General features: G+C 35.9%; 1 protein-coding gene across 4 annotated transcripts in view; it reads left to right on the top strand.

Moving 5' to 3' along the window:
• LOC110653621 (ubiquitin C-terminal hydrolase 12-like) overlaps positions 1-25,306 on the top strand; it is a 76,466-nt gene extending 51,160 nt beyond the window's left edge. For all 4 annotated transcript variants that reach the window (XM_058134829.1, XM_058134827.1, XM_058134828.1 and 1 more), the window contains exons 21-33: positions 6,570-6,638; positions 6,756-6,866; positions 13,593-13,648; positions 13,734-13,911; positions 14,006-14,107; positions 14,200-14,271; positions 22,612-22,677; positions 23,379-23,459; positions 24,100-24,183; positions 24,431-24,547; positions 24,582-24,656; positions 24,775-24,861; positions 25,057-25,306. In XM_058134829.1, coding sequence (XP_057990812.1) covers positions 6,570-6,638; positions 6,756-6,866; positions 13,593-13,648; positions 13,734-13,911; positions 14,006-14,107; positions 14,200-14,271; positions 22,612-22,677; positions 23,379-23,459; positions 24,100-24,183; positions 24,431-24,547; positions 24,582-24,656; positions 24,775-24,861; positions 25,057-25,098 — 1,140 coding nt within the window. In that variant the 3' untranslated portion in view covers positions 25,099-25,306. The remainder of the gene's footprint in view (positions 1-6,569; positions 6,639-6,755; positions 6,867-13,592; positions 13,649-13,733; positions 13,912-14,005; positions 14,108-14,199; positions 14,272-22,611; positions 22,678-23,378; positions 23,460-24,099; positions 24,184-24,430; positions 24,548-24,581; positions 24,657-24,774; positions 24,862-25,056) is intronic.
• Positions 25,307-26,793: the final 1,487 nt, after the last annotated feature.

Below are 26,793 nucleotides of genomic sequence, written 5' to 3'. Positions count from 1 at the left end.
CTCATATACAGATGATTGAGGAAAAAATGGAGTGGACTAAAAAAATGTGACATCTGCAGAAACAAGATAACGATTAAGAGTAGGAGAGAAATAACGGTACCCTTTTTGTAGCCGAGAGTACCCAAGGAAGACACATTTGAGAGACTTTGGATCCAATTTAGTAACCTGTGGATGAACATAACGCACAAAGCAGGTACAACAAAAAATACAGGGTTCAACAGGGAACAAAGATTTTGTAGGAAACAAAGCAGTATAAGGAATATCCCCATTAAGGACAGAAGACGGCATACGATTGATAAAAAAACATGCCGTAGAAACTGCATCCGCCTAAAAGTGTTTAGGAGCTTTCATCTGAAAAAGAAGAGCATGAGTTATCTCAAGAAGATGCCGATTTTTCTTTCGACCACGCCATTTTGGGATGGGGTATCCACACAGGAAGATTGATGAAGAATGCTATTTTGTGTCATATAAGACTGAAATTGTGCTGAAAAGTATTCTTTGGCATTTGTCACTTCTTAATATGCGCACAGAAATATTAAATTGAGTTTTGATTTCATTACAAAAGGCACAAAAGATAGAAAACAACTCAGAACGATTTTTCATTAAATATAACCAAGTAACATGAGAGTAATCATCAACAAAAGTAACAAAATAACGAAATCCAGTTTTAGAAGTAATAGAACAAGGACCCTAAACATCAGAATGAACTAACTCAAAAGAGGATGAAGCCCGTTTATTGACTCTAGACACAGAAGGCAAACGATGATGTTTTGCAAACTGACACGACTCACATTCTAGTACTGATAAAGACTGAAAATGAGGACATAGCTTCTTCATGGTAGACAAAGAAGGATGACCAAATCTACAATGAGCTTCAGGAGGTGTTAAGGTACTGGAGCAAACAAGCGATCGCAGTGCATGATTTTCTAGAATGTAGAGACCACCTGACTCACATCCTCTACCAATAATCTGCTTCGTCGTAAGATCCTGAAATAAATACTGGTCAGGAAAAAAGGAAACAGAACAATTTAAGGTACGAGTGAGTTTACTAACAGAAAGTAGATTAGAAGAGAATTTTGGTAGACACAAAACAGATGACAAAGAAATTGACGAAGTCGGATTCGCAGTTCTACAACCCTTGACACAAGAAGTAGAACCATCAGCTAAAGTAACAGTAGAGGAATTGAGATTAGACTGAAAAGTAGATAGAGGACTAGAATTACCTGTCATGTGATCTGTCGCACCAGAATCAATAACCCATTTGGATGAGGAAGACACAAGACATGTAGTGGATTTACCTGACTCAGCGATTGCAGTGACAGGGGAACTGGTAGGCTTTAGAGATGCCTGATACTGGGAAAACTGTGCAAAATCTTCTGCAGATACCAAAATAGTTTTCTCAGAGGAAGATATTGTAGAATCCTCTGCTGCCATATTTGCCAACTGTGATCGTTGATTTTTCCTTCGAAGTTGCGGACAATTATATTTTGTATGGCCAGGCTCATGGCAATAATAACAGATGACTCCTCTCGAGTCCTGATTAGAACTAGCCTCTCCATTACGCTGATTACTTCTGTTGCCTGTAATTCCTCCTTTACTTCCTCTTCTATTACCCTGTTGTCCATTTGGATTACGGCTAATAAGAGCACTACTTGCAGGCTGTGAAGATTGGGTACTCTCTGTACGAAGGATCCGTGTAAAAGTTTCATGCAAAGAGAAAATCTCAGAACTGGAGAGAATCTGAGATTTAGTAGTCTCATACTCTGAAGGAAGGTCTGCAAGAAAACTCATAACAGCCAGTTGCTCCCGTTGGGTTTGTTGAACTTTCACATCAGGATTAAAGGGCAACAATACATTAAGTTTCTCATATACCCGTTTAAAATCCATAAAATAAGCCGTGAGAGACTTATCCTCTTTCTCAGCACGGTAGAATGCCTTACAAACATCATAAATACGGGAGATATTCCCTTTACCAAAATACAAAAAATCTAAGTAATCCATCAATTCCTTAACAAATTCACAGTGATTAATTAAACTAATTACCTCACTGTGAATCGAGTTTCGAAGCTGCAAAAACAATCGAGCATCCTCCCTTAGCCAAGTTTGTCATGTATCATCCGTAGGTGGATCTTTAGTAAGGTGATAATCTTTATCAATGCTACGCAAATAGACTCTAACAGTCTTACTCCACTCCAGGTAATTCAAACCATTAAGTTTGTGTTCCGTGATCTTAGTCATCACCGGAATCACATCAGAAATAACATTCTTATTGTCTGCCATTTGTTGAGACAGAGAAAACTAACCGAAAAGCTAATCCAAAGTGCTTACAGCAGCAAAATAACTCAAAATCACAAATCAAGCAAATACCGAAATAAGATCTGAGAGCCAAACCTCAGGAGGGTTGTGGCGACGCTGGCGATGTTGATCGGAGTCGAAACGGCCGGTCGACGGCTAAGGTCTCTCCTGAGCTGGGTGGTGAGAACAAATAGTCACCCTAGATAGATGACCTGCTCTGATACCATGTAGAAAGAGATGATTCTCCTTAATATCAATTAATCTGTACATGGGTATATATATACAATTGATTTCTATAATTGTGTTCTACTAATTAGGAAGAAATCCTAAATAATAAATCCTAAATAGGAATACAAAATGCAGAATATACAGAGTAATAATATAGTGATTGACTTTCCATAACATTGGTCATTTGAGCTAACAAAGCTAGTGGCAATATACCAAGATTCAATTTTTTGTCTGATGAAATGACAATCCACCTTGATATATTTCGTTCTCCAATGAAACACTGGATTAGAGGCAATGTGAAGTGCAGCTTGATTGTCACAGATTAGCTGCATTTGTTTAAGTTCGCCATACGTCAACTCTTGGAGAAGTTGTTTCAACCATATAAGTTCTCAAGTTGCCAAAGCCATAGCTCGATATTCTGCTTTTGCACTTGACCTAGCACCACATCTTGCTTCTTATTTTTCCAAGGAATCAAATTACCTCCAATCATAATGCAATATCCTGAAGTAGACCGTCTGTCTGAAGGAGAACCTGCCCAATCTGCATCTGAGTAACCAATAATCTGTGAATGACTTGTCTTCATATAATAGGTCTTGTCTTGTAGCTCCTTTAATATATCTGAGTATCCGAATAACTGCATCCCATTGACTACTGCATGGTGCTTGAAGGAACTGATTGACCACACTTACAGCAAATGAGATGTTTGGGCGTGTGATTGTAAGATAATCGAGTTTTCCAACCAATCTCCGGTATCTATCAGGATCCTCCAATGGCTCCCCCTGTCCAGGAACAAGTTTGACATTTGGATCCATAGGAGTATCTGCGTGTCTACAGTCTAACATGCCTGTCTCTGTCAGTATATCGAAAGCATATTTCCTTTGAGAAATGGCGATACCTGTCTTGGATTGTGCCACTTCAATCCCTAAGAAATACTTTAGCTTCTCAAAATCCTTAGTCTGAAAATGACTGGACAAGTGTTGTTTGAGTTTTGGGATCCCAACATGATCATTTCCTGTAATAACAATGTCATCAACATAAACAACGAGATAAATGCACTTATCATGGCCATTATGGTGGAAAAATATTGAATGGTCAGCTTCACTCCGAAACGTTCCAAATTGTTGGACTACAGTACTGAACCATCCAAACCATGCTCTCGGAGATTGTTTTAAGTCATATAAAGAACGCCGTAGTCGACACACCAAACCAGACTCCACCTGAACAACAAACCCTGGTGTATGATCCATATAAACTTCCTTAGCTTGCTTGCCATGTAAAAAGGCATTTTTGATATTCGGTTAATGAAGCGGCCAGTGATGGATGGCAGCTAAGGAAATAAGAAGGCGAACCGAGGCAATCTTAGCCACAGGAGAGAAGGTATCATTGTAATCGAGGCCAAAGATTTGAGTATAGCCCTTTGCAACAATGTGAGCTTTAAGTCTATCAATTTGGCCATCAGGCCCCACCTTGACTGTATAAACCCATCGATAGCCAACAATAGATTTGCCCTTCGATAGTGGCACCAAATACCAAGTGCCATTGTTATGGAGAGTTGTCATCTCTTCAACCATTGCATTTGACCATCCTGGATGTTCCAAAGCTTCTCTAACAGTCTTAGGTACAGATATATTAGACAAAGTGGTGATAAAAGCATAGTAGGAAGGAGACAAATGATGATAACTCACAAAATTATAAATAGGATGAGGATTTTGAGATGAACGAATACCTTTTCGGATGGCAATGGGAGGAGTAGCATCGTCTGTTGAAGGCGAGACCGGAATAGATGAAGATGAAGAAGGGCAAGAGTCACCAGGAGCCGGTGTTGTACTTGTATCAAGCAAAGGAGCGTCAATGATGTTAGTGGGAGGATGAGGATGACGTGAGTAGACGTGCAGAGGTGGTGGACTGATTGGTGGTAGAGGAAGAGTAGGAACTGGTAAGGCGGTGGGAATAAAAACCTTGGATGCGGTGTTGGAGGAAAAATAGGGAGATGTTTCAAAGAAGGTTATATCAGCTGACACAAAGTATTTATTTGTAAGTGGATTGTAGCATTTGTAACCTTTTTTAAGTCTAGAATATCCCAAAAAGACACATTTTATTGATTTGGGCTGAAGTTTGTCTTTGCCAGAAGTGTGATCATGAATAAAACAAATACAACAAAATATACGCAAGGGACAACTGATGGGCATCTTGGTCGGGAAACAAAATGGAATGAGGACTTTAATTCTGCAAAACAGAAGAAGGCATTCGGTTAATTAAGTAACAAGCAGTAAGAATAGCTTCTCCCTAAAAACGAAGAGGAATATTATGGTGAAGGAGTAAAGTGCGGGCATTCTCAACTAGATGCCTATTCTTTCGTTTGGCAATCCCATTTTGTTGAGGGGTATAAGCACATGAAGTTTGGTGAGTAATACCCTGAGAAGATAAGAAATGAATAAAGAGAGTAGACAAATATTCTTTTGCACTGTCACTACGAAGTATTTTAATAGAAACACCAAATTGATTATGTATTTCAGTAGAGAATTTTTGAAGTATAGAGAATACTTCAGAACACTTCTTCATTAAAAATAACCATGTGCAACGAGAATAATCATCAATAAAAGTAATAAAATAATGAAATCCCAAAGTTGTACTGACACGACTTGGACCCAAATGTCTGAATGGACAATTTCAAACATGGACTTAGCCCTATTATTGAATCGCTTGGGAAAGGAAACACGACTTTGTTTCCCAAGTTGTCAGGACTCACATTTAAAAGAAGATAAACTAGAAAGACTAGGAACTAATTTTTGCAATTTGGCAAGACTCGGATGACCTAGACGATTGTGAAGAAGATCAACGAAAGTGGTAGAGGCAAGAGCAACTAGAGAATTTGAAGTAGAAAGATGGTACGACCCTTGTGACTCATATCCTACTCCAATCATCTTTCCCGTACTCCAGTCCTGCACAACAACAGAGTCAGCTGTAAAGGTGACAGAACAATTGAGATTTTAGTCAATTTACTAATGGAGATTAAATTATATGGGCATTTTGGAGTGAACAAAACTGTGGTTCAAGAAATAGATGGAAATATTTTTACTTCTCCTATGCCTTTAACTAAAGTTTGTGAACCATTAGTCAAAGTAACTTTAGACAAAATCGGAGGAGAAACTAGAGATGAGAAAAGACTTTTGTTACTAGATATATGATTAGAAGCACCAGAGTTTAGGATCCATGGACCAGTGAGCGAAGACTGTGTTAGACAAGCAAAGGAATTACCAGAATAAGCACTGCTAGAAGATTGCTGTTTGGCTGTTTGATATTGTAAATACTCCTTGTAATACTCTAGTTAATAGGATAGAATCTGACACTTGATCCTTTCCATCAGGTAATGGACGAATACCATTTTCACCGGATTGAGCCATATGAGCAGTTGATTGGAAAAAGAGGGAAAGTTCTTCCCTATGAGGACTTTGTTTCAGATTTCAAATCAGACCCACCGAGGGCTCTGATACCATGTGAGAAAATAGAACAGAAGAAGAATATTGAGAATGATTGAAGAGCTTGATTATTCCCTAAAGCCAATAGTGTTAATTTATAATCTGTACAGGACAACTAAATAGGAAATACAAGCCTAATTAAATACGTAATTATAGCCACGATTCTAGCACCTAAATATATTTACACAATCACTACAGATACACATATTCTAGCTATTTATGGTATACATATTTTAACAAGAGTGGAGAAAGAGAATCCATATAACCGACCCCAATAAATTTTTAGAATAAAGGCTTAGTTGAGTTGATTGAAAGTGAGAGGGAGGAGAGAGAGCCAGAGATGTGTTGATTGACGAGTGGATGGCTGTGATTGTGCGTGGATGGGACGCGCATTACCTAGTTGGGGACAAGGCAAAATTGTCCTCAAGTGTTATGAAATTCGTAAGGTTAGGAGTTTAATTGGTTTTTGAGAAGTTCAAGGGTGTGATAGGTTAAATTGAACAAGTTTATGGGTAAAAGCATGTATTTGATTTTGGCCAATATCTTACTATCCTCATTTGTATCTAGGAAATAAAATTTGAACCTAATGTCATGTGTGAACACATTGACAAGAAGCTCACGTTTCGTGCTAGTCAGGTATGTAAAATCAATTTATGTTTGCAGCGTTCTTTTTTTTTTCCCCCCAAATTGCTCTGTAGCAATTAATTTTTTTTGTTTCATCTTTGTTTTCATTCTCATGAGTTCTTTATGCAGCTTGAAGATGGAGATATAATTTGCTTTCATAAATCCCCTCCAGTTGGAAGTGGTGAACAATGCCGCTGCCCTGATGTACCTTCATTTCTTGAATATGTGCATAACCGCCAAGTATACCATGGATTATTCTGACAAGCATTGTAGTTTTCAATATTATTTTCTCGCTTGCTGCTTTCCAAAGTTTATTTTTATGGTTTAATAGTGTAGAAAGAGATGATTCTCCTTAATTTCAATTAATTTGTACATGGGTATATATATACAATTGATTTCTATAATTATGTTCTACTAATTAGGAAGAAATCCTAAATAGAAATAAAGAATGCAAAATATACAGAGAAATAATATAGTGATTGACTTTCCATAGCACTCCCCCTCAAGTTGGAGTATAGATGTTAATCATGCCCAATTGTTACAAATGTAGTCAATCCTAGCTCTATTTAGAGTTTTTATGAAAATATCTCCTAATTGCTCTCCAGTTTTGATGTGTCCTTTTGAGATGATCTGTTGTTGAATCTTTTCACGAACAAAGTGACAATCAATCTCAATATGTTTGGTCCGCTTATGAAACACTAGATTAGAAGCAATATGAAGAGCAGCTTGATTATCACACTACAATTTCGCAGGCAGGGAGGCCTTAAAACCTATCTCATTTAGTAATTGAAGTATCCATATTACTAATTGTGCCATGGCTCTGTATTCGGATTCAGCATTAGATCGAGAAACTACACTCTGCTTCTTGCTTCTCTAAGACACTAAATTTTCTCCAACAAAAACGCAATATCCAGTAGTTGACCTCCTGTTAACCTTAGGTCCAGTCTAGTCAGCATCTGAAAAACATTCAACATTCAAATACCCATGATTACCATATAACAAACCTCTTTCTGGAGCGCACTTCTGATAACACAAGATTTGTCTCAAGGCTTCCCAATGAGCAATAGTTGAGGAAGACATAAATTGACTTACCACACTAACGGTATAAGCAATGTCAGGACGAGTGACTGTAAGGTAGTTCAATTTTCCTACCAATCTCCTGTATCTCTCTGAATCTTCAAACAACTCACTATCCTCTGCTAACAATTGTAAATTTGGAGTCATTGGTGCACTACAAGGCTTAGCACCTAATTTTCCTGTCTCTGTCAATAGATCGAGGACATATTTTCTTTGAGATAAGAAAATACCCTTCTTACTTCTCATAACTTCAATACCCAAGAAATACTTTAACAATCCCAAGTCTTTGGTCTGAAACTGGGTTTGGAGGAAGATTTTAAGAGATGAAATACCTGCAGAGTCACTCTCAGTGATGACAATGTCATCCACATAGACTACCAGGAGAATTAGACCAGCCTCAGATTGCCTATAAAATACTGAGTGATCACATTTACTCTTTTGCATACCAAATTCCTGTACTGCTTAACTGAATCTCCCAAACTAGGCCCTAGGACTTTGTTTCAAGCCATAAAGAGACTTCCGAAGCCTACAAATTTTACCCAACCCGCCCTGAGCAAAAAACCCAGGTGGTTGCTCCATATACACCTCCTGAAGATCACCATGAGGGAAAGCATTCTTGATATCCAATTGGTGCAGGGGCCAATCATATGTAGTTGCTAAAGAGATAAACAAGCGAACAGAAAGTAAGTTTAGCTACAGGAGAAAAATTATCTGAGTAATCAACCCCATATATCTGAGCATATCCTTTTGCTACAAGGCGTGCTTTTAACCTAGCCACAGAACCATCAGGATTTACCTTTACTATAAATATCCATTTGCAACCAATAGCTTTCTTACCAGTGGGCAAAGGCAACAGTTCTCATGTACCATTAGCATCTAAAGCCTCCATTTCCTCTTTCATAGCAAAGACACCACCGGTGATGAGACAAAGGCCTCACCAATGATTAGGGATAGAAACAGAGTCTAAAGAAGTAACAAAACACCGAGAACAAGAAGACAATTGATTATAAAAAATAAAAGAAGAGATAGGGTAAGTACATGAACGTTTACCTTTATGAAGAGCAATTGGTAAGTCTAGATCAGAATCATGATCAGTATGAGGTACAGGATCTCCCAACGAAGTAGCTGGTGGAGGATCAGAGTCAGAAATCTCCAATCTCCTGAAATAAACATGAACAACGGGAGGTCGAGTAGGTCTAGAGACAGAAGGAAAAGGCTGTGGGAGAGGACTAGACATTGGTTGGACAATATATATTAAGAGATCATCCTCCTCCCCCTGACTCTCATACACAGATGATTGAAGAAAAAATGGAGTGGACTCAAAAAATGTGACGTCTGTAGAAACAAGATAACGATTAAGAGTAGGAGAGAAACAGCGGCACCCTTTTTGGAGCCGGGAGTACCCAAGGAAGACACATTTAAGAGACTTTGGATCTAATTTAATAACCTGTGGACGAACATCACGTACAAAACAGGTACAATAAAAAATACGGGGTTCAACAGGGAACAAAGATCTTTTAGGAAACAAAGCAGTATAAGGAATATCCCCATTAAGGACAGAAGACGGCATATGATTGATAAAAAAACATGCCGTAGAAACTGCATCCGCCCAAAAGTGTTTAGGAACTTTCATCTGAAAAAGAAGAGCACGAGATACCTCAAGAAGATGTTGATTTTTTCTTTCGGCCACGCCATTTTGGGATGGGGTATCCACACAGTAAGACTGATGAAGAATGTCATTTTGTATCATATAAGATTGAATTGTGCTGAAAAGTATTCTTTGGCATTGTCACTTCTTAATATGCACACATAAATATTAAATTGAGTTTTGATTTCATTACAAAAGGCACAAAAGATAGAAAATAACTCAGAACGATTTTTCATTAAATATAACCAAGTAACACGAGAGTAATCATCAACAAAAGTAACAAAATAACGAAATTCAGTTTTATAAGTAACAGAACAAGGACCCCAAATATCAGAATGAATTAACTCAAAAGGGGATGAAACCCGTTTATTGACTCTAGACACAGAAGGCAAATGATGACACGACATACATTCTAGTACTGATAAAGACTGAAACTGAGGACACAGCTTCTTCATGGTAGACAAAGAAGGATGGCCCAATCTACAATGAGCTTCAAGAGGTGTTAAGGTACTGGAGCAAACAAGCGACCGCGGTATATGATTTTTCGAAATGTAGAGACCACCTGACTTACGTCCTCTACCAATAATCTGCTTCGTCGTAAGATCCTGAAACAAACACTGGTCAGGAAAAAAGGAGACAGAACAATTTAAGGTACGAGTAAGTTTACAAACAGAAAGTAGATTAAAAGAGAATTTTGGTAGACACAAAACAGATGACAAAGAAATTGACGAAGTCGGGTTCGCAGTTCCAGAACCCATGACACAAGAAGTAGAATCATCAGCTAAAGTAACAGTAGAGGAAGTGAGATTAGACTGAAAAGCAGATAAAAGACTAGAATTACCTGTCATGTGATCTGTCGCACCAGAATCAATAACCCATTTGGATGAGGAAGACACAGGGCATGTAGTGGATTTACCTGACTTAGCGATCGCTGTGACAGGGGAATTGGTAGGCTTTAGAGATGCCTGATATTGGGAAAGCTGTGCAAAATCCTCCGCAGATACCAAAATAGTTTTCTCAGAGGAAGATACTGTAGAATCCTCTGCTGCCATATTTGCCATCTGTGATCGTTGATTTTTCCTCTGAAGTTGTGGACAATTATATTTTGTATGGCCAGGCTCATGACAATAATAACAAATGACTCCTCTCGAGTCCTGATTAGAACTAGCCTCTCCATTACGCTGATTACTTTGCCTGTAATTCCTCCTCTACTTCCTCTTTTATTACCCTATTGTCTATTTGGATTACGGCTAATAAGAGCACTACTGGCAGGCTGTGAAGATTGGGTACTCTCTGTACAAAGGACCCGTGTGAACGTTTCATGCAAAGAGGAAATCTCAGAATTGGAGAGAATCTGAGATTTAGTTGTCTCATACACTGAAGGAAGGTCTGCAAGAAAACTCATAACAGCCAGTTACTCCCGTTGGGCCTGCTGAACTTTCACATCAGGACTAAAAGACAATAATACATTAAGTTCCTCATATACCCGTTTAAAATCCATAAAATAAGTTGTGAGAGACTTATCCTCTTTTTCGGCACGGTAGAATGCCTTACTCCATCATAAATACGGGAGATATTTCCTTTACCAGAATACAGAAAATCTAAGTAATCCATCAATTTCTTAACAAATTCACAGTGATTGATTAAACTAATTACCTCACTGTGAATCGAGTTCCGAAGCTGCAAAAACAATCGAGCATCCTCCCTTAGCCAAGTTTGTCGTGTATCATCAGTAGGTGGATCTTTAGTAAGGTGATCATCCTTATCAATGCTACGCAAATAGAACCTAACAGTCTTACTCCATTCCAGGTAATTTGAATAATTGAGTTTGTGTTTCGTGATTTTAGTCATAACCAGAATCACATCAGAAATAATATTCTTATTGTCTGTCATTTGTTGAGACAGAGAAAATTAACTGAAACGCTAATCCAAAGTGCTTGCAGCAGCAAAATAACCCAAAATCACAAATTAAGCAAATACCAAAATAGGATCTGAGAGCCAAACCTCAGAAGTCCTTTAATGGTGTACTGGATCAGGCAACAGCACACTGTGGTGGAGTGAGGGGGTTGAGGCGACGCCGGCGATGTTGATCGGAGTCGAAACGGTCGGTCGGCGGCCAAGGTCTCTCCTGAGCTGGGTGGTGAGAACAAATAGTCACCCTAGATAGATGACCTGTTCTGATACCATGTAGAAAGAGATGATTCTCCTTAATTTCAATTAATCTGTACATGGGTATATGTATATAATTGATTCCTATAATTGTGTTCTACTAATTAGAAAGAAATCCTAAATAAGAAATCCTAAATAGGAATACAAAATACAGAATATACAGAGAAATAATATAGTGATTGACTTTCCATAAAAAATAGTTGCTTTCATGTTGCGAACTTTGCATTCACCATAGTTTTACAATTTTTGAAGCTTGTATGGGTGCAACTACTTTGCTTAAAAAAAAAAAAATCAATATCCTAGGTCTTAAGCTTGTTGTTAACAGAATTGGAATGAATTGGTCGCTCCTATTGTCACGTCGCTTCCTTGCGCAACTTGTCATACTCCCTCGCACATAGGAGCCCACACACCATTTGTTGCGCTCACCCAACGCAAACACTTGAGCAGCAAGTTGGCCACCAACTAGCCAAAGCACTCGCCCACTGCTGCACGTAGACATTCTCAGAAATGCCTTGCGAAGATTCTTCACATTGCTCGCCAGACACTAATATGCTGCATGACAGACCACACTTGTCCCTTGGATCGACCCCTTTCTTGTCCGATGTGGGGTTGAGAAGCCATTGTTTATCTCTGTCCCATTGAGGCCTGACACTCTCCTCCACCCGATTCCCACAACACCCTTGTCGCTATCGGCACCCTGACTACCCCTGTCTCGTTGGGGCGCTTGGCGTGATTTAGAAGCATTATACATTTCCGAGGACTTAATCCAAAATCGTTTAGAGTGGAGAAAGAGAATCCATGTAGCCGACCCTAAATTTTTGGGATAAAGGCTTAGTTGAGTTGAGTTGAGTTGAGTTTAATATTTTTCAGTAAAAAGGAAAAAAGAAAAGAAATAATTTATTACAAAAATGGGTGTAAATTGATATATGAAACTAATAAATGTTCTGAATTAAATGTTCTAAGAAATAGATTTTCAAATTGTATAAAACAAATCCCTGAGGTTAGGCAAAAAACACAACTTATTCTTGTTGTTTGAAAGCCTAACGATTACATCCCCAATGTTTAATTCCTTTATTTTGGAGGGAGAAGGAGAGACAATGGCATGGGCAATTTTAGAATTCAAATTTATTTTAGGGTTTGACTTATTCTTTTGTTTTTTACTAACAATGATTTGGATTGATTTTGGATGGAGGGACCAATTTGTTGACGGAATTAGGAAGAAAAACAGGGACTTAATTTTTTTATTTTTGTTTTTTTTGGCAAACTCGGATTTTTCTGCAAAATATCTTTAAAATTATGATATTTAACTGTGAATCTGAATAGAAACCTATTACACATTAGAGTTCTAAAATTATAAAAACACCATTGCACATTGGGGCTAAAAATCAAAATTAAAAAAAAAAAAACACATTAGAGTTCTAAAATGATAAAATCAGTGCATCAAAATTTGAAAGGGGAAAAAAAAAAAAGAACAGAAGATGAAGACAATGGTTAGATGTTAGGGCTAAAATCGAAATTAGAAGGGACAGAAAAATGAGAGAGAAGCAATATAACATTGTATACAACAGGTGATGCTCCCTCTTATTTCGTTTTCTTTGGGATCTTCAAATGGTCTTACCCTCCTTTCTATCCAGATCCCTAAGATTTCAGGTACTCTCCCTTTTCTGCATCTCTTCTTTTCACTGCCTCCTTACAGAATCAGAGCTATCGTTGGGTCAAATGAGGAAAGGAGAGGACCTGCTGCTTGGGAATAAAGACTGCCTGTAGCCTGCTACCTGACATAAAAAAAATAAAATAAAAAAACTTCCTTTTCTGAAGTGAAGTGGTTGTTTTAGTGCTCTTTTGTTCAAGTTCCAACTCACAGTAGACGTAACAATCAATATCTTAAAACTGGAAGTAAATAGATAAATTGAACCAATGGATGATGGGTAAGTGAATTTATATCTAACTTTTAATTGGAGACAATGAATGATGGCACTAGGGTGTTGACTATTTAGAGATTCCATTATGTCCCATGTTTGACATTCTGCTAGATGGTTAGCATTGGCTTTACTTTTCCTGATGCTTTGTAGGTTGTTCGTTTTCGATATTTAGAGAAGCCAAAGGAAGATGAATTTTGTCTTGAGCTGTAAGTCAAACCTGTAATATCTATACATTTTGGGCTCAAAATCAATTTATTGTTCTTTCTTTTTACGTTGTCCAATAAATTTCAGGTTGAAGCTTCACAATTATGATGATGTTGTGGAAAGAGTAGCTCGCCATCTTGGCTTGGATGATCCATCTAAAATTAGGCTTACATCCCATAACTGTTATTCCCAGCAACCCAAACCCCAACCTATCAAGTACCGAGGAGTGGATCATTTGTCTGACATGCTGGTCCACTACAACCAGGTAAACCAGTCACAGTGTAGATCTATATCATTATTGTTTCTTTGTTTGCTTGATTGATGGTTGGAATAAACTGGTTTCTTTTGTTGCTCGATAGATATCTGATATTCTGTACTATGAGGTACTGGATATCCCTCTTCCAGAATTGCAAGGCTTGAAAACATTGAAAGTTGCTTTTCATCATGCGGCCAAGGATGAGGTTGGTTTGGATCATTAAAATTAGATTTTCAAATATCATATTATGTATGTTTCAATTTTTTTTAATTCATTGTACCAACTTGATTTTCTCAGGTGGTGATTCATACTATTAGATTGCCAAAACAGAGCACTGTAGGTGATGTTATCAATGACCTTAAAGCAAAGGTAGCTACCGTAACTTTGCAGTTCAGTTTATTTATTTATTTCTTCCTTCCTAACATATTTGGTAATTGAAGTATGAGTTGCCTTGATTGGTGTGCATTGCCATTGACCTGCTTCCTATTAAGGGTTAGGGCATCTTAATTTTGAGTAGGGTGTAAATGAATCAATTCAAGTTTTGAATTGCTCAGGCTTGACTCAATATATTTTTTTTAGACTCGAGCTCCGCTTGTCTTAGGCTCATTTATATTATATACGAACTAAGTTTGAGCTCGTTAATATTATTATATTAAATTAAATTAAAATGTAATTTAAAATTAAAATATAATTTAAATTTTAATTCAAATGCACAAACGGGCTCCACATTATGGCTTGTGCCAAAATGCCCCCCCCCCCCAAAAAAAAAAAAACTGGTAACATAATATAATGTATAGTTAAAATTGTCATATTTATTATAATATATATAATTTTTTAAGTTTATATTTGATTAAAAATATTTCAAAAATATGTTAGCATATATATAATCAATACAAATTGAAATTACCAAAATACTTGGTAGTTTGGCGGTAGAAATGCTCTTCATATAATTTTATGTTAATTTATATTTTTTCTTTTAGAGGTAATTTTTTGAGTTTTTTCGTAGAAAAATATTTAATTTTAAAAACTCTATCATAAGTTATTATATGATAGAAATATATTAATTATTTGATGTGTTATTTGGAAAAATACTTTTAAGGTTTTAAAATTTATTATTATGTATGTGATTAACTGCAACTTTTAATCATTAACATTTTTTAGCTCAATAATTAAGAGCAATATATTAATTAGAATCTTTAATCATGTATAAAATAGATTGAAAGAAAAAAACTCATTATTTTAATACGTAGAAACAAAATACAATAGAAGTATGTATGTGTGTGTGTGTATATATATATATATATGTATTACGTGTTTAATTTATAAAAAAAAGCACTTAAAAGTGTTTAAATCTTTGTAATTTACGCATACTTAAACTCCATGTGCAATTTATTCCTACATAGTTTAGTTTGTTATTAAGGTCTATAAAATTGAGATTTAGAATTTATATTACATAATTCATATCTTAATTGAGAGAGAGAGAGAGAGAAAGATAGAGAGAAAGAGAGAGAGTAATAGTTAGATAATTTATTAGTAAACTTGGACTTCAAATCTTTTAAAGGTTAAAAGTTTAAAGAGAGAGAAAAGAGTAATAGTAATAAAAATAGTTAAATTATTTATTGTTACATTTGAATTTTAAACCTTCTAATGGTTAAATGTTTAGAGAGAGAGAGAGAAGGAGAGAAGTGTGTGTTTAAAGGTAGACTTAGCCAAGGCCGGTTCTGGGTTGAAACTGCCAGTCCGGTTCGAAATGGTTTCTGTTCTGTATGAATTTTAATTCAACATTCTTGAAAAAATATAAATTTAATAAAATTACAAATAAAAGATTGACATTCATTTTTGATTAAATAATGTCATATTCGGACCTCTTATAATGATTAAACTGACCATCCATTAATTAGTACAAATCAAGATCTATAAAATAATTTCATTTACAAAAAATTTAAATCATTTTTCATATCTCAATTCACATCAATTATATTCTAATTGTAGAAAGAGATGATTCTTATTGATTTCAATTAATCTGTACATGGGTATATATATACAATTGATTCCTATAATTGTATTCTACTAATTAGGAAGAAATCCTAAATAAGAAATCCTAAATAAGAAATCCTAAATAAGAATACAGAATACAAAATATACAGAGAAATAATATAGTGATTGACTTTCCGTAACATAGTGATTGACTTTCCATAACACTCCCCCTCAAGTTGGAGCATAGATGTTAATCATGCCCAACTTGTTACAAATGTAGTCAATCCTAGCTCCATTCAGAGCTTTTGTGAAAATATCTCCTAACTGCTCTTCAGTTTTGATGTGTCCTGTTGAGATAATCTGTTGTTGAATCTTTTCACGAATAAAGTGACAATCAATCTCAATATGTTTGGTCCGCTCATGAAACACCGGATTAGAAGTAATATGAAGAGCAGTTTGATTATCACACCACAATTTCGCAGGCAGGGAGGTCTTAAAACCTGTCTCATCTAGTAATTGAAGTATCCACATTACCTCACATACTGATTGTGCCATGGCTTTGTATTCGGATTCAGCACTAGATCGAGAAACTATACTCTGCTTCTTGCTTCTCCAAGACACCAAATTTCCTCCAATAAAAACGCAATATCCAGTAGTTGACCTCCTGTCAACCTTAGATCCAGCCCAGTCGGCATCTGAAAAACATTCAACATTCAAATGCCCATGATTACCATATAGCAAACCTCTTCCTGGATCGCCCTTCAGATAACACAATATTTGTTCCAAGGCTTCCCAATGAGCAACAGTTGGGGAAGACATAAACTGACTTACCACACTAACGGCATAAGCAATGTCAGGACGAGTGACTGTAAGGTAGTTCAATTTTCCTACCAATCTCCTGTATCTCTCTGGATCTTCAAACAACTCACTATCCCCTGCTAACAGTTGTAAAGTTGGAGTCATTCGTGCGCTACAAGGCTTAGCACCTAATTTTCCTGTCTCTGTCAATAGATCGAGGACATATTTTCTTTGAGACAAGAAAATACCCTTCTTACTTCTTATAACTTCGATACCCAAGAAATACTTTAACAATCCCAAGTCTTTGGTCTGAAACTGAGTTTGGAGGAAGGTTTTAAGAGATGAAATATCTGCAGAGTTACTCCCAGTGATGACAATGTTATCCACATAGACTACTAAGAGAATTAGACCAGCCTTAGATTGCCTATAAAATACTGAGTGATCACACTTACTCTTTTGCATACTAAATTCCTGTACTGCTTCACTGAATCTCCCAAACCATGCCCTAGGACTTTGTTTCAAGCCATAAAGAGACTTTCGAAGTCTACAAAATTTACCCAACTCCCCCTGAGCAACAAACCCAGGTGGTTGCTCCATATACACTTTCTCCTGAAGATCACCATGAAGGAAAGCATTCTTGATATCCAATTGATGCAGGGGCCAATTATATATAGCTGCTAAAGAGATAAACAAGCGAATAGAAGTAAGTTTAGCTACAGGAGAAAAAGTATCAGAGTAATCAACCTCATATGTCTGAGCATATCCTTTTGCTACAAGGCGTGCTTTTAACCTAGCCACAGAACCATCAGGATTTACCTTTACTTTATATATCCATTTGCAACCAATAGCTTTCTTACCAATGGGCAAAGGCAATAGTTCCCATGTACCATTAGCATCTAAAGCCTCCATTTCCTCTTTCATAGCATCACACCAGCCAGGATGAGACAGTGCCTCATCAACAGTATTAGGGATAGGAACAGAGTCTAAAGAAGTAACAAAACACCGAGAATAAGAAGACAATTGATTATAAGAAACAAAAGAAGAGATAGGGTAAGTACATGAACGTTTACCTTTACGAAGAGCAATGGGTAAGTCTAGATCAGAATCATAATCAGTATGAGGTACAGGATCTCCCAACGAAATAGCTGGTGGAGGATCTGAGTCAGGAATCTCCAATCTCCTAGAATAAACATGAACAACGGGAGGTCGAGTAGGTCTAGAGACGGTAAGAACAGTGTGGGAGAGGACTAGACATTGGTTGGACAGTATATATTAAGAGATCATCCTCCTCCCCCTGACTCTCATACACAGATGATGGAGGAAAAAATGGAGTGGACTCAAAAAATGTGATATCTGCAGAAACAAGATAACGATTAAGAGTATGAGAGAAATAACGGTACCCTTTTTGTAGTCGGGAGTACCCAAGGAAGACACATTTGAGAGATTTTGGATCCAATTTAGTAACCTGTGGATGAACATCACGCACAAAACGGGTACAACAAAAAATACGGGGTTCAATAGGGAACAAAGATTTTGTAGAAAACAAAGTAGTATAAGGAATATCCCCATTAAGGACAGAAGACGGCATACGATTGATCAAAAAACATGCTGTAGAAACTGCATCCGCCCAAAAGTGTTAGGTACTTTCATCTGAAAAAGAAGAGCACGAGTTATCTCAAGAAGATGACGATTTTTTCATTCGGTCACGCCATTTTGGGATGGGGTATCCACACAGGAAGACTGATGAAGAATGCCATTTTGTGTCATATAAGGCTGAAATTGTGCTGAAAAGTATTCTTTGGCATTGTCACTTCTTAATATGCACACAGAAATATTAAATTGAGTTTTGATTTCATTACAAAAGGCACAAAAGATAGAAAACAACTCAGAACGATTCTTCATTAAATATAACTAGGTAACACGAGAGTAATCATCAACAAAAGTAACAAAATAACGAAATCCAGTTTTAGATGTAACAGAACAAGGACCCCAAACATCAGAATGAACTAACTCAAAAGGAGATGAAGCTCGTTTATTGTCTCTAGACACAGAAGGAAAACGATGATGTTTTGCAAACTGACACGACTCACATTCTAGTACTGATAAAGACTGAAATTGAGGACAACTTTTTCATGGTAGACAAAGAAGGATGACCCAATCTACAATGAGCTTCAAGAGATGTTAAGTTACTGGAGCAAACAAGCGACCGCGGTACATGATTTTCTAGAATGTAGAGACCACCTGACTCGCATCCTCTACCAATAATCTGCTTCGTCGTAAGATCCTGAAACAAACACTGGTCAGGAAAAAAGAAAACAGAACAATTTAAGGTACGAGTAAGTTTACTAACAGAAAGTAGATTAAAAGAGAATTTTGGTAGACACAAAACAGAAGACAAAGAAATTGACGAAGTCAGGTTTGCAGTTCCAGAACCCATGACACAAGAAGTAGAACCATCAGCTAAAGTAACAGTAGAGGAAGTGAGATTAGACTGAAAAACAGATAGAAGACTAGAATTACCTGTCATGTGATCTGTCGCACCAGAATCAATAACCCATTTGGATGAAGAAGACACAAGGCATGTAGTGGATTTACCTGACTCAGCGATCGCAGTGATGTGGAACCGTAGGCTTTAGAGATGCACGATCTTTGGGAAAATTGTGCAAAATCCTCTGCAGATACCAAAATAGTTTTCTCAGAGGAAGATACTATAGAATTCTCTGCTGCCATAGTTGCCATCTGTAATCGCTGATTTTTTCTCTGAAGTTGCGGACAATTATATTTTGTATGGCCAGGCTCATGGCAATAACAACAAATGACTCCTCTAGAGTCCTGATTAGAACTAGCCTTTCCATTACGCTGATTACTTCTGTTGCCTGTAATTCCTCCTCTACTTCCTCTTCTACTACCCTGTTGTCCATTTGGGTAGGCTGTGAAGATTGAGTACTCTCTGTACGAAGGACTCGGGTGAACATTTCATGCAAAGAGGAAATCTCAGAACTGGAGAAAATATGAGATTTAGCAGTCTCATACTCTGAAGGAAGGCCTGCAAGAAAACTCATAACAGTCAGTTGCTCCCGTTGGGCCTGCTGAACTTTCACATCATGACTAAAAGGCAACAATACATTAAGTTCCTCATATACCCGTTTAAAATCCATAAAATAAGCCGTGAGAGACTTATCCTCTTTCTCAGCACAGTAGAATGCCTTACAAACATCATAAATAAGGGAGATATTCCCTTTACCAGAATACAAAAAATCTAAGTAATCCATCAATTCCTTAACAAATTCACAGTGATTAATTAAACTAATTATCTCACTATGAATCGGGTTTCGAAACTGCAAAAACAACCGATCATCCTCCCTTAGCCAAGTTTGTCTTGTATCATAAGTGGGTGGATCTTTAGTAAGGTGATCATCCTTATCAATGCTACGCAAATAGACTCTAACAGTCTTACTCCACTCCAGGTAATTCGAACTATTAAGTTTGTGTTTCGTGATCTTAGTCATCACCAGAATCACATCAGAAATAACATTCTTATTGTCTGCCATTTGTTGAGACAAAGAAAACTAACCGAAACGCTAATCCAAAGTGCTTATAGCTGCAAAATAACCCAAAATCACAAATCAAGCAAATATCGAAATAGGATCTGAGAGTCAAACCTCAGAAGTCCTTTAATGGTTATACTGGATCAGGCAATAGCACACAGTGGTGGAATGAGGGGGTTGAGACGACGCCGGCGATGTTGATCGGGGTTGAAACGGCCGGTCGGCGGCCAAGGTCTCTCCTGAGCTGGGTAGTGAGAACAAATAGTCACCCTAGATTGATGACCTGGTCTGATAACATGTAGCAAGAGATGATTCTCATTGATTTCAATTAATCTGTACATGGGTATATATATACAATTGATTCCTATAATTGTGTTCTACTAATTAGGAAGAAATTTTAAATAAGAAATCCTAAATAGGAATACAGAATACAAAATATACAGAGAAATAATATAGTGATTGACTTTCCGTAACATAGTGATTGACTTTTCATAACACTAATTAAATTCTAACAGTATCCATTTTAAACAAAAAAAATTCTCTTATTTAGTTCTAATGTTCTTCCATCTTAGTCCCCAATTTCATTTAATTGAAAATACAAATAATTCCTCATAAATAATTTAAAAATCTATAAAAATTTCAATTTCCATGCCAACATATCTTACATAATATGCATGCATCAATATAGCATTTTAACTAATAATAAACTCATTTCTTTCAAGGGAAAAAAAAAACTCATTCTTATATAAATCATTTTCTCAAATAATAATTTATAAAATTTATAAAAATTCATAAAAAAAAAAGAAATTCGTTTTTAAGTATTTCTACACCTTAAGCACACCAGAGTATATTTTTGAATCCATTAACCTTTAATAACCTTTAATAACCTGTAATAAAACTAAAAATCTAAAATATGCTAATTAATTTCAAAAATTCATTGAAATTATTGTGTTCTTTATTTGAGAATTGTCCAAGAAATAAAGATGCTCACAATTATCTACAAAATCTAGAAAAATATTAGAAAAAAAAAAGAATCCTTAAAAATTTCAAATTGAACCTAAAAATCTAAATATGCTATGTAACTTAAACAATTCATAAAATTATTATTTACCTTATTTGAGAATGGTGCACAAATTAAAGATGCTCACAATCATATACATAATCTAGGAAAAATGTTAAAAAAAAACACAATTTTAAAAATTTTAAAAATTTAAAATATGCTAATTAAATTCGAAAATTCATAGAAAATAATTGTGTAGCTGATTTGAGAATGGTCCAAGAATTAAAGGTGCTCAAAATAATCTATATAATCACATAAAATATTGAAAAAAGAAACTGAAAAATTTTAAATTGAACTAGAACCGGACCTAACTGCAGGCTTTAGTTGTAGTTCACAGCAGGGGGAACCGTAACTGGCCCGTCCCTCCTACGGTCCCAGTCCAGTTCAAGGACCGGAACTGTTGACCTAGGCCAGTCCTGGCTCGATTCACGGTTTAAACCGAACCATGTGTGAGCCTTTTTAAAGGTTCAATGTTCAAATCTCAGTACATTAAGAAGTACATAGTTTTGATTTATTTAGTAACTTAAAAATGGATAAAATGATTATTATTAATTTTTTTATGTAAATTTTAATTTAATTATTATATATTATTTTATACACTTACTATATTAGTTCATTAATATATTCATATATAATTATAAGTTTATTGTTTATAATAAACGACATAATCCTTTTAGTTGTGAGTTATGCTATAATCAACCATTAAACATTAAACTTAAATGTATGTTGTGTCACTTTATGGTTTTATATATATATACGGAGAGAGAGAGAGAGAGAGAGAAGTTGATTTTCATTTGACATTAAATTTAAGTTATAAATAACTATATTTTATATAATTTAATCAAAAAATAATTTAAAATGATTTCAAATAATAGGTATTAATATATTATTTTATAAAATAATCATAAATAAAGTTAATATATTTACAACATTAGGAAATGCAATAATTAATATAAATGAATTTCACGAGCCTATTTAATGAGAACTTGCGGATATATTAAACAATCTTGTTCATGAGTTAGCTTGCGAGCTTGTTTACGAGTTGGATCACGAGCCTTTACAAGCTTGTTCACGAGCTGGTCCTGAGCCTTAATGATTCGAATGTTGCTGATCTCGAGCTTGGCTCGCTTAGAAAACGAGTAGAATCAAGTCGAGCTCTTATGAAGCTGAGCCTGGAGAAGCTCGTCTCATTGACAACTCTAATTTTGAATTTGGAAACTATAGAAATCAATCTTAGATTCTACAATTTTTTGTTTGAAATACCTAATTGTTTTTTGTGATTGCTTTTAATTATCTTTTCTCTTGTTGCCATTGTGCTTGGAACAGGTTGAGTTATCTCATCCCAGTGCAGAACTTAGATTGCTTGAGGTTTTCTATCACAAGATTTACAAGGTATAAAGTATTATTATTATTTTTTTTTCCAATAATAGTGTTCTATTCTTAAATAGGATATCCTGTTGTGAAGATTTTAACTACATGACAGGTGGGCCCATTTGGGTTTCCATGTGGTGTTTTGTTATTCTTGTCCAATATTTAAAAAAAAAAAAGAATTTTATTTTGTTATTGTTGTCCAATATTTTACCGTACAGCCATACGACCGGCTATGTTATATGGTAGTGAGTGTTGGGCACTGAAAGAGTCGTATGCATCTAAGATAAGAGTTGCGAGATGAGAATGTTAAGGTGGATGAGTGGCCATACTAGACTAGATAAAATCCGTAATGAAAGTATTAGAGAAAAGGTAAGAGTAGTGCCAATTAAAGATAAGTTGAGAGAAGGGAGATTAAGGTGGTTTGGTCATGTGAAGCGTAGACATACGGAGGCTCCAGTTAGACAAGTAGAGTACATTAGGTTAGAGGATAGAAAGAAAAAAAGGGGTAGATCTAAATTGACTTGGAGGAGAGTAGTACAACATGACTTAGAAGAATTACACATTTCTGAGGATATAACCCAAAATCGTTCAGAGTGGAAAAAGCGAATCCATATAGCCGACCCCAAATTTTTGGGATAAAGGCTTAGTTGAGTTGAGTTGAGTATAGTATTGTTGTCCAATATTTAATAAAAAATTGAGAACAAATAAATCTTGTTTCTAAGCTTCTGTTCATTTTCAGATTTTTCCACAATGAAAAAATTGAGAATATTAATGACCAGTACTGGACATTGCGTGCAGAGGAGGTGACTCTCTCTCTCTATTTATCCATCCATTTGTGTTTGTTTGCACTATGCAGTTTGAAATTGCATATATTAGTTAACTGCATCCATTAATGGATAGGTGGATGATAAAAATTAACCAAGCACACCTCTGCCTTTCTTGTTTGACATTAATATCCAGAACATTGTCTGCATTGATACTCTATTCACCATATTAACTTTTCCACGCTTTGCATTGGTCCATAAATTTTAAAAGGATAACATTCTAATATTAAACTGCTTGAGTTTCAGATAATCATGGAAAGGTGTTCCTTTTTTTTCGGTTCATCCCTTGTTCATTCTTTTTAAGACTTTTTAAGAGTTCTCCTATTGAGTGTCTGAACATAGTTTGATAGCTAGTGCTGCTTTTTTTTCCCCCTCATAAATTGCATAGAATACACCTCACTTTCTTTAAATTTTGTTGAAACATCCTTCCAATTGCTGGGAACTAAGAAGAGAGATTGGCAAGGCAGACATGGGACACCTATGGGATGGATTTGCAAATAATTTTTTGAAGTACTTTTTTTATTCTCATTATTAACCTAATTTTCTCCATCTTTTATCTATTTATTTATTTCCTCCTATGTCTGCTTGTGACTTCTGAAATATTACCTTGTTGCCTCAGATTCTAGACGAGGAGAAAAACCTTGCTCCTAATGATCGCTTGATTCATGTTTATCATTTTATGAAAGACCCAGCTCAAAATCAGGTGGCATGATTTAATTTAATTTCCCTTTTGATTTTATATGGAAGAAATTGATCTATATAGCCAATCCTATTTAGTTTTGGATTAAGGCTTACTTGTGTTTTGGTGCTTTTCTTTCTTTTTTTTTTTTTTTTAAATTTCCTTGTGCCTGTGGCTCAGTTTTAGTTGAGGTTTAGTGGGTTATTATTGAGCCATAACTAGTCATCCTGCTACTTCTAACTAATGAATATTTTCTTAAAAAATTTAACAGCAGGTTCAGAATTTTGGGGAGCCCTTTTTCTTGGTTATTCATGAGGGCGACACAGTAGCTGAAGCTAAAGTGCGGATACAGAAAAAATTACAGGTTCCTGATGAGGAGTTTGCCAAGGTATTTATCTATGGGGCATTCTTTTGTTATTCAGTGGAAGTTCACTTTTTTGTCACTGGGCCGTCCCGAGTACCTTCAAGACTCTGATATTGTATCCAGTCGATTTCAGGTCTCTCTCTCTCTCTCTCTCTCTCTCTCTCACGCACACACATTACACAGAAGCAGCTCTCCACTTAAACCACCTGTCAATTTCTGTCTACTGACACTGAATTTTCTTTTTGGTTCAGAGAAGGGATATCTATGGTGCTTGGGAGCAATATCTTGGACTGGAGCACTCTGACAATGCTCCGAAAAGATCAAATGCAGCTAATCAGGTATTTAGTTTTCTTTTCGAACTGAAGATAACTTTCTTAGACATACATGTATGAGTTAATCTATGAGCAAGATAGTGGGGTAGAAAAACGGTAATTTAGATTAATGATGGTGTAATCTTGAGTGCGCACATGCACTGATTACGATGATAATGTTCATTTAGGAAGTTTTTTACTGACATTTTATTAATTTTGCAGAATCGCCACACATTTGAGAAGCCAGTGAAAATCTATAATTAGGAAAGAATGATAAGTTGGAACCAGTCCAGCTTTATCCAGTATCCCAATGGGATTTGCACTGTTGCAAAATGGGAGAAGCTTGCAGTCAAGAGAGAATTATTAGTTGGTACAATTCTTTTCTGTAGGGCAGAGAGGACTTCGGAAAAGACCTCAATAGTTTTGACCTCTCTTGTGCCTGTTTCAGGTGAAATAGGTGCAATTCGATTGTAATTTAGTTGTGGGGGATGTATAGAGGGTATAGGTGTATGTACTAGATTATTTCTTTTTATTATTTTATTTTTTGTCTTTTCCAATCATCCCTTTTGTGGATTTGCATTAGTTGTATTAGAGACTGGTTAAATGTTGTCTGTATAATGTGTTACTGATTCTGGGGCTTCCTGGATTTGTGCAAATACAAAATCAAATTGATATTTATGTTCAGCTTCTCCAACCAACACAACACGCCACCTCCCTCCCCCTCCTCCTCTTTCCTTTGTTTTCTCTATATTCATCATTTTGTATTTTATAATGCAAGTTTGTGATCAATGGAGATGAAATTTCAACTCCAGGATTGTAGAGACAAACATATACCTTCAACTAGTAGGTCACATATTCTATACCTGTTAAGTTTAGTGTAAAAAATAAAAATTAGGTAAATCAAGTAATTATCTTTAAAAATATCTAAAACTTTCAGAGTTCTTTCAATCATTTGCATGGTTTTTTTAAAGAAAAAATTATATAAAAATGAATGCGAAGTTGGATAATAAAAAAGTTTTTTAATTGTATCATTAAAAGCTTGTAGCACGTGTATACTGCAAATATTTTAATTATTAGGATCAAACATAAATGATGAATAACTTGATTTAGCAAATGCATAAGTTTGATTTAGCATTTTATAGGTGTGATTTCACCTTGTGGAGATTTGGGAATTTTTTTTATAGGCGTACTGTTTTCTCCACAAAAATGTCCTTTCTTTCATAACATTTAATGCAATAAAACTGGAATTTTTTTTTGGTGGAACAATTTATTGCACTAAATATACTTCATTTATGTGTTTAGGCATGAAATTGTAGAGTTCAAATTGCTGTGGGTATTTTGAGTGGTATGATAATTTAGAAGCCATCTACAAGCCACATTTAACATTATGAGGGAAGTTATTGCCCCCTACTACTACTTTTAACTCCCCACTTCCTTAAACTGGTTAAACATCCATATCTGCTAACTTCTTCTAACGACGCAAATTTATCCTTAGGCCTTTACTAATTAAATTAATGGAATAAAACTAATTAAATTAATTTTATAAAAATTTAATTTAATTAATCATAGGCCTAAATATAATTAATGTGCTAAAAATTATTATTTTTGTGTAAATAATAGCCATCTACACATTGATTGGCCAATTAGGCTATTCTAACGTGGAGATTAATTTTTTCCTTAGCACCTAAATTCTTTTTCTTCCTTGCTCTGTTATATGTGGGACTCGGTGCAATGTCTGCCTAGGCACTTCTCCTCCATCAGTTGGCTCGGCCCCCAACGAGGCACTCATACTAGGGGAAGGTCTAGCTTTGATATTACAAATGTAATAGCCTAATCCACTGGATAGTATCGTCCGCTTGGCCCGAAGACCTCACGGATTTGTTCCTTGGGCTTTCACTCAAAAGCGCGCTACCCAGTGTTGGAGACCGCCCAATTATGAGCACCCTAACCTCACCTTCC

This window comes from Hevea brasiliensis, chromosome 14, assembly GCF_030052815.1.
Source record: "Hevea brasiliensis isolate MT/VB/25A 57/8 chromosome 14, ASM3005281v1, whole genome shotgun sequence".
Taxonomy (NCBI): Eukaryota; Viridiplantae; Streptophyta; class Magnoliopsida; order Malpighiales; family Euphorbiaceae; genus Hevea; species Hevea brasiliensis.
This window is presented reverse-complemented; position numbering and strand designations above follow the sequence as displayed.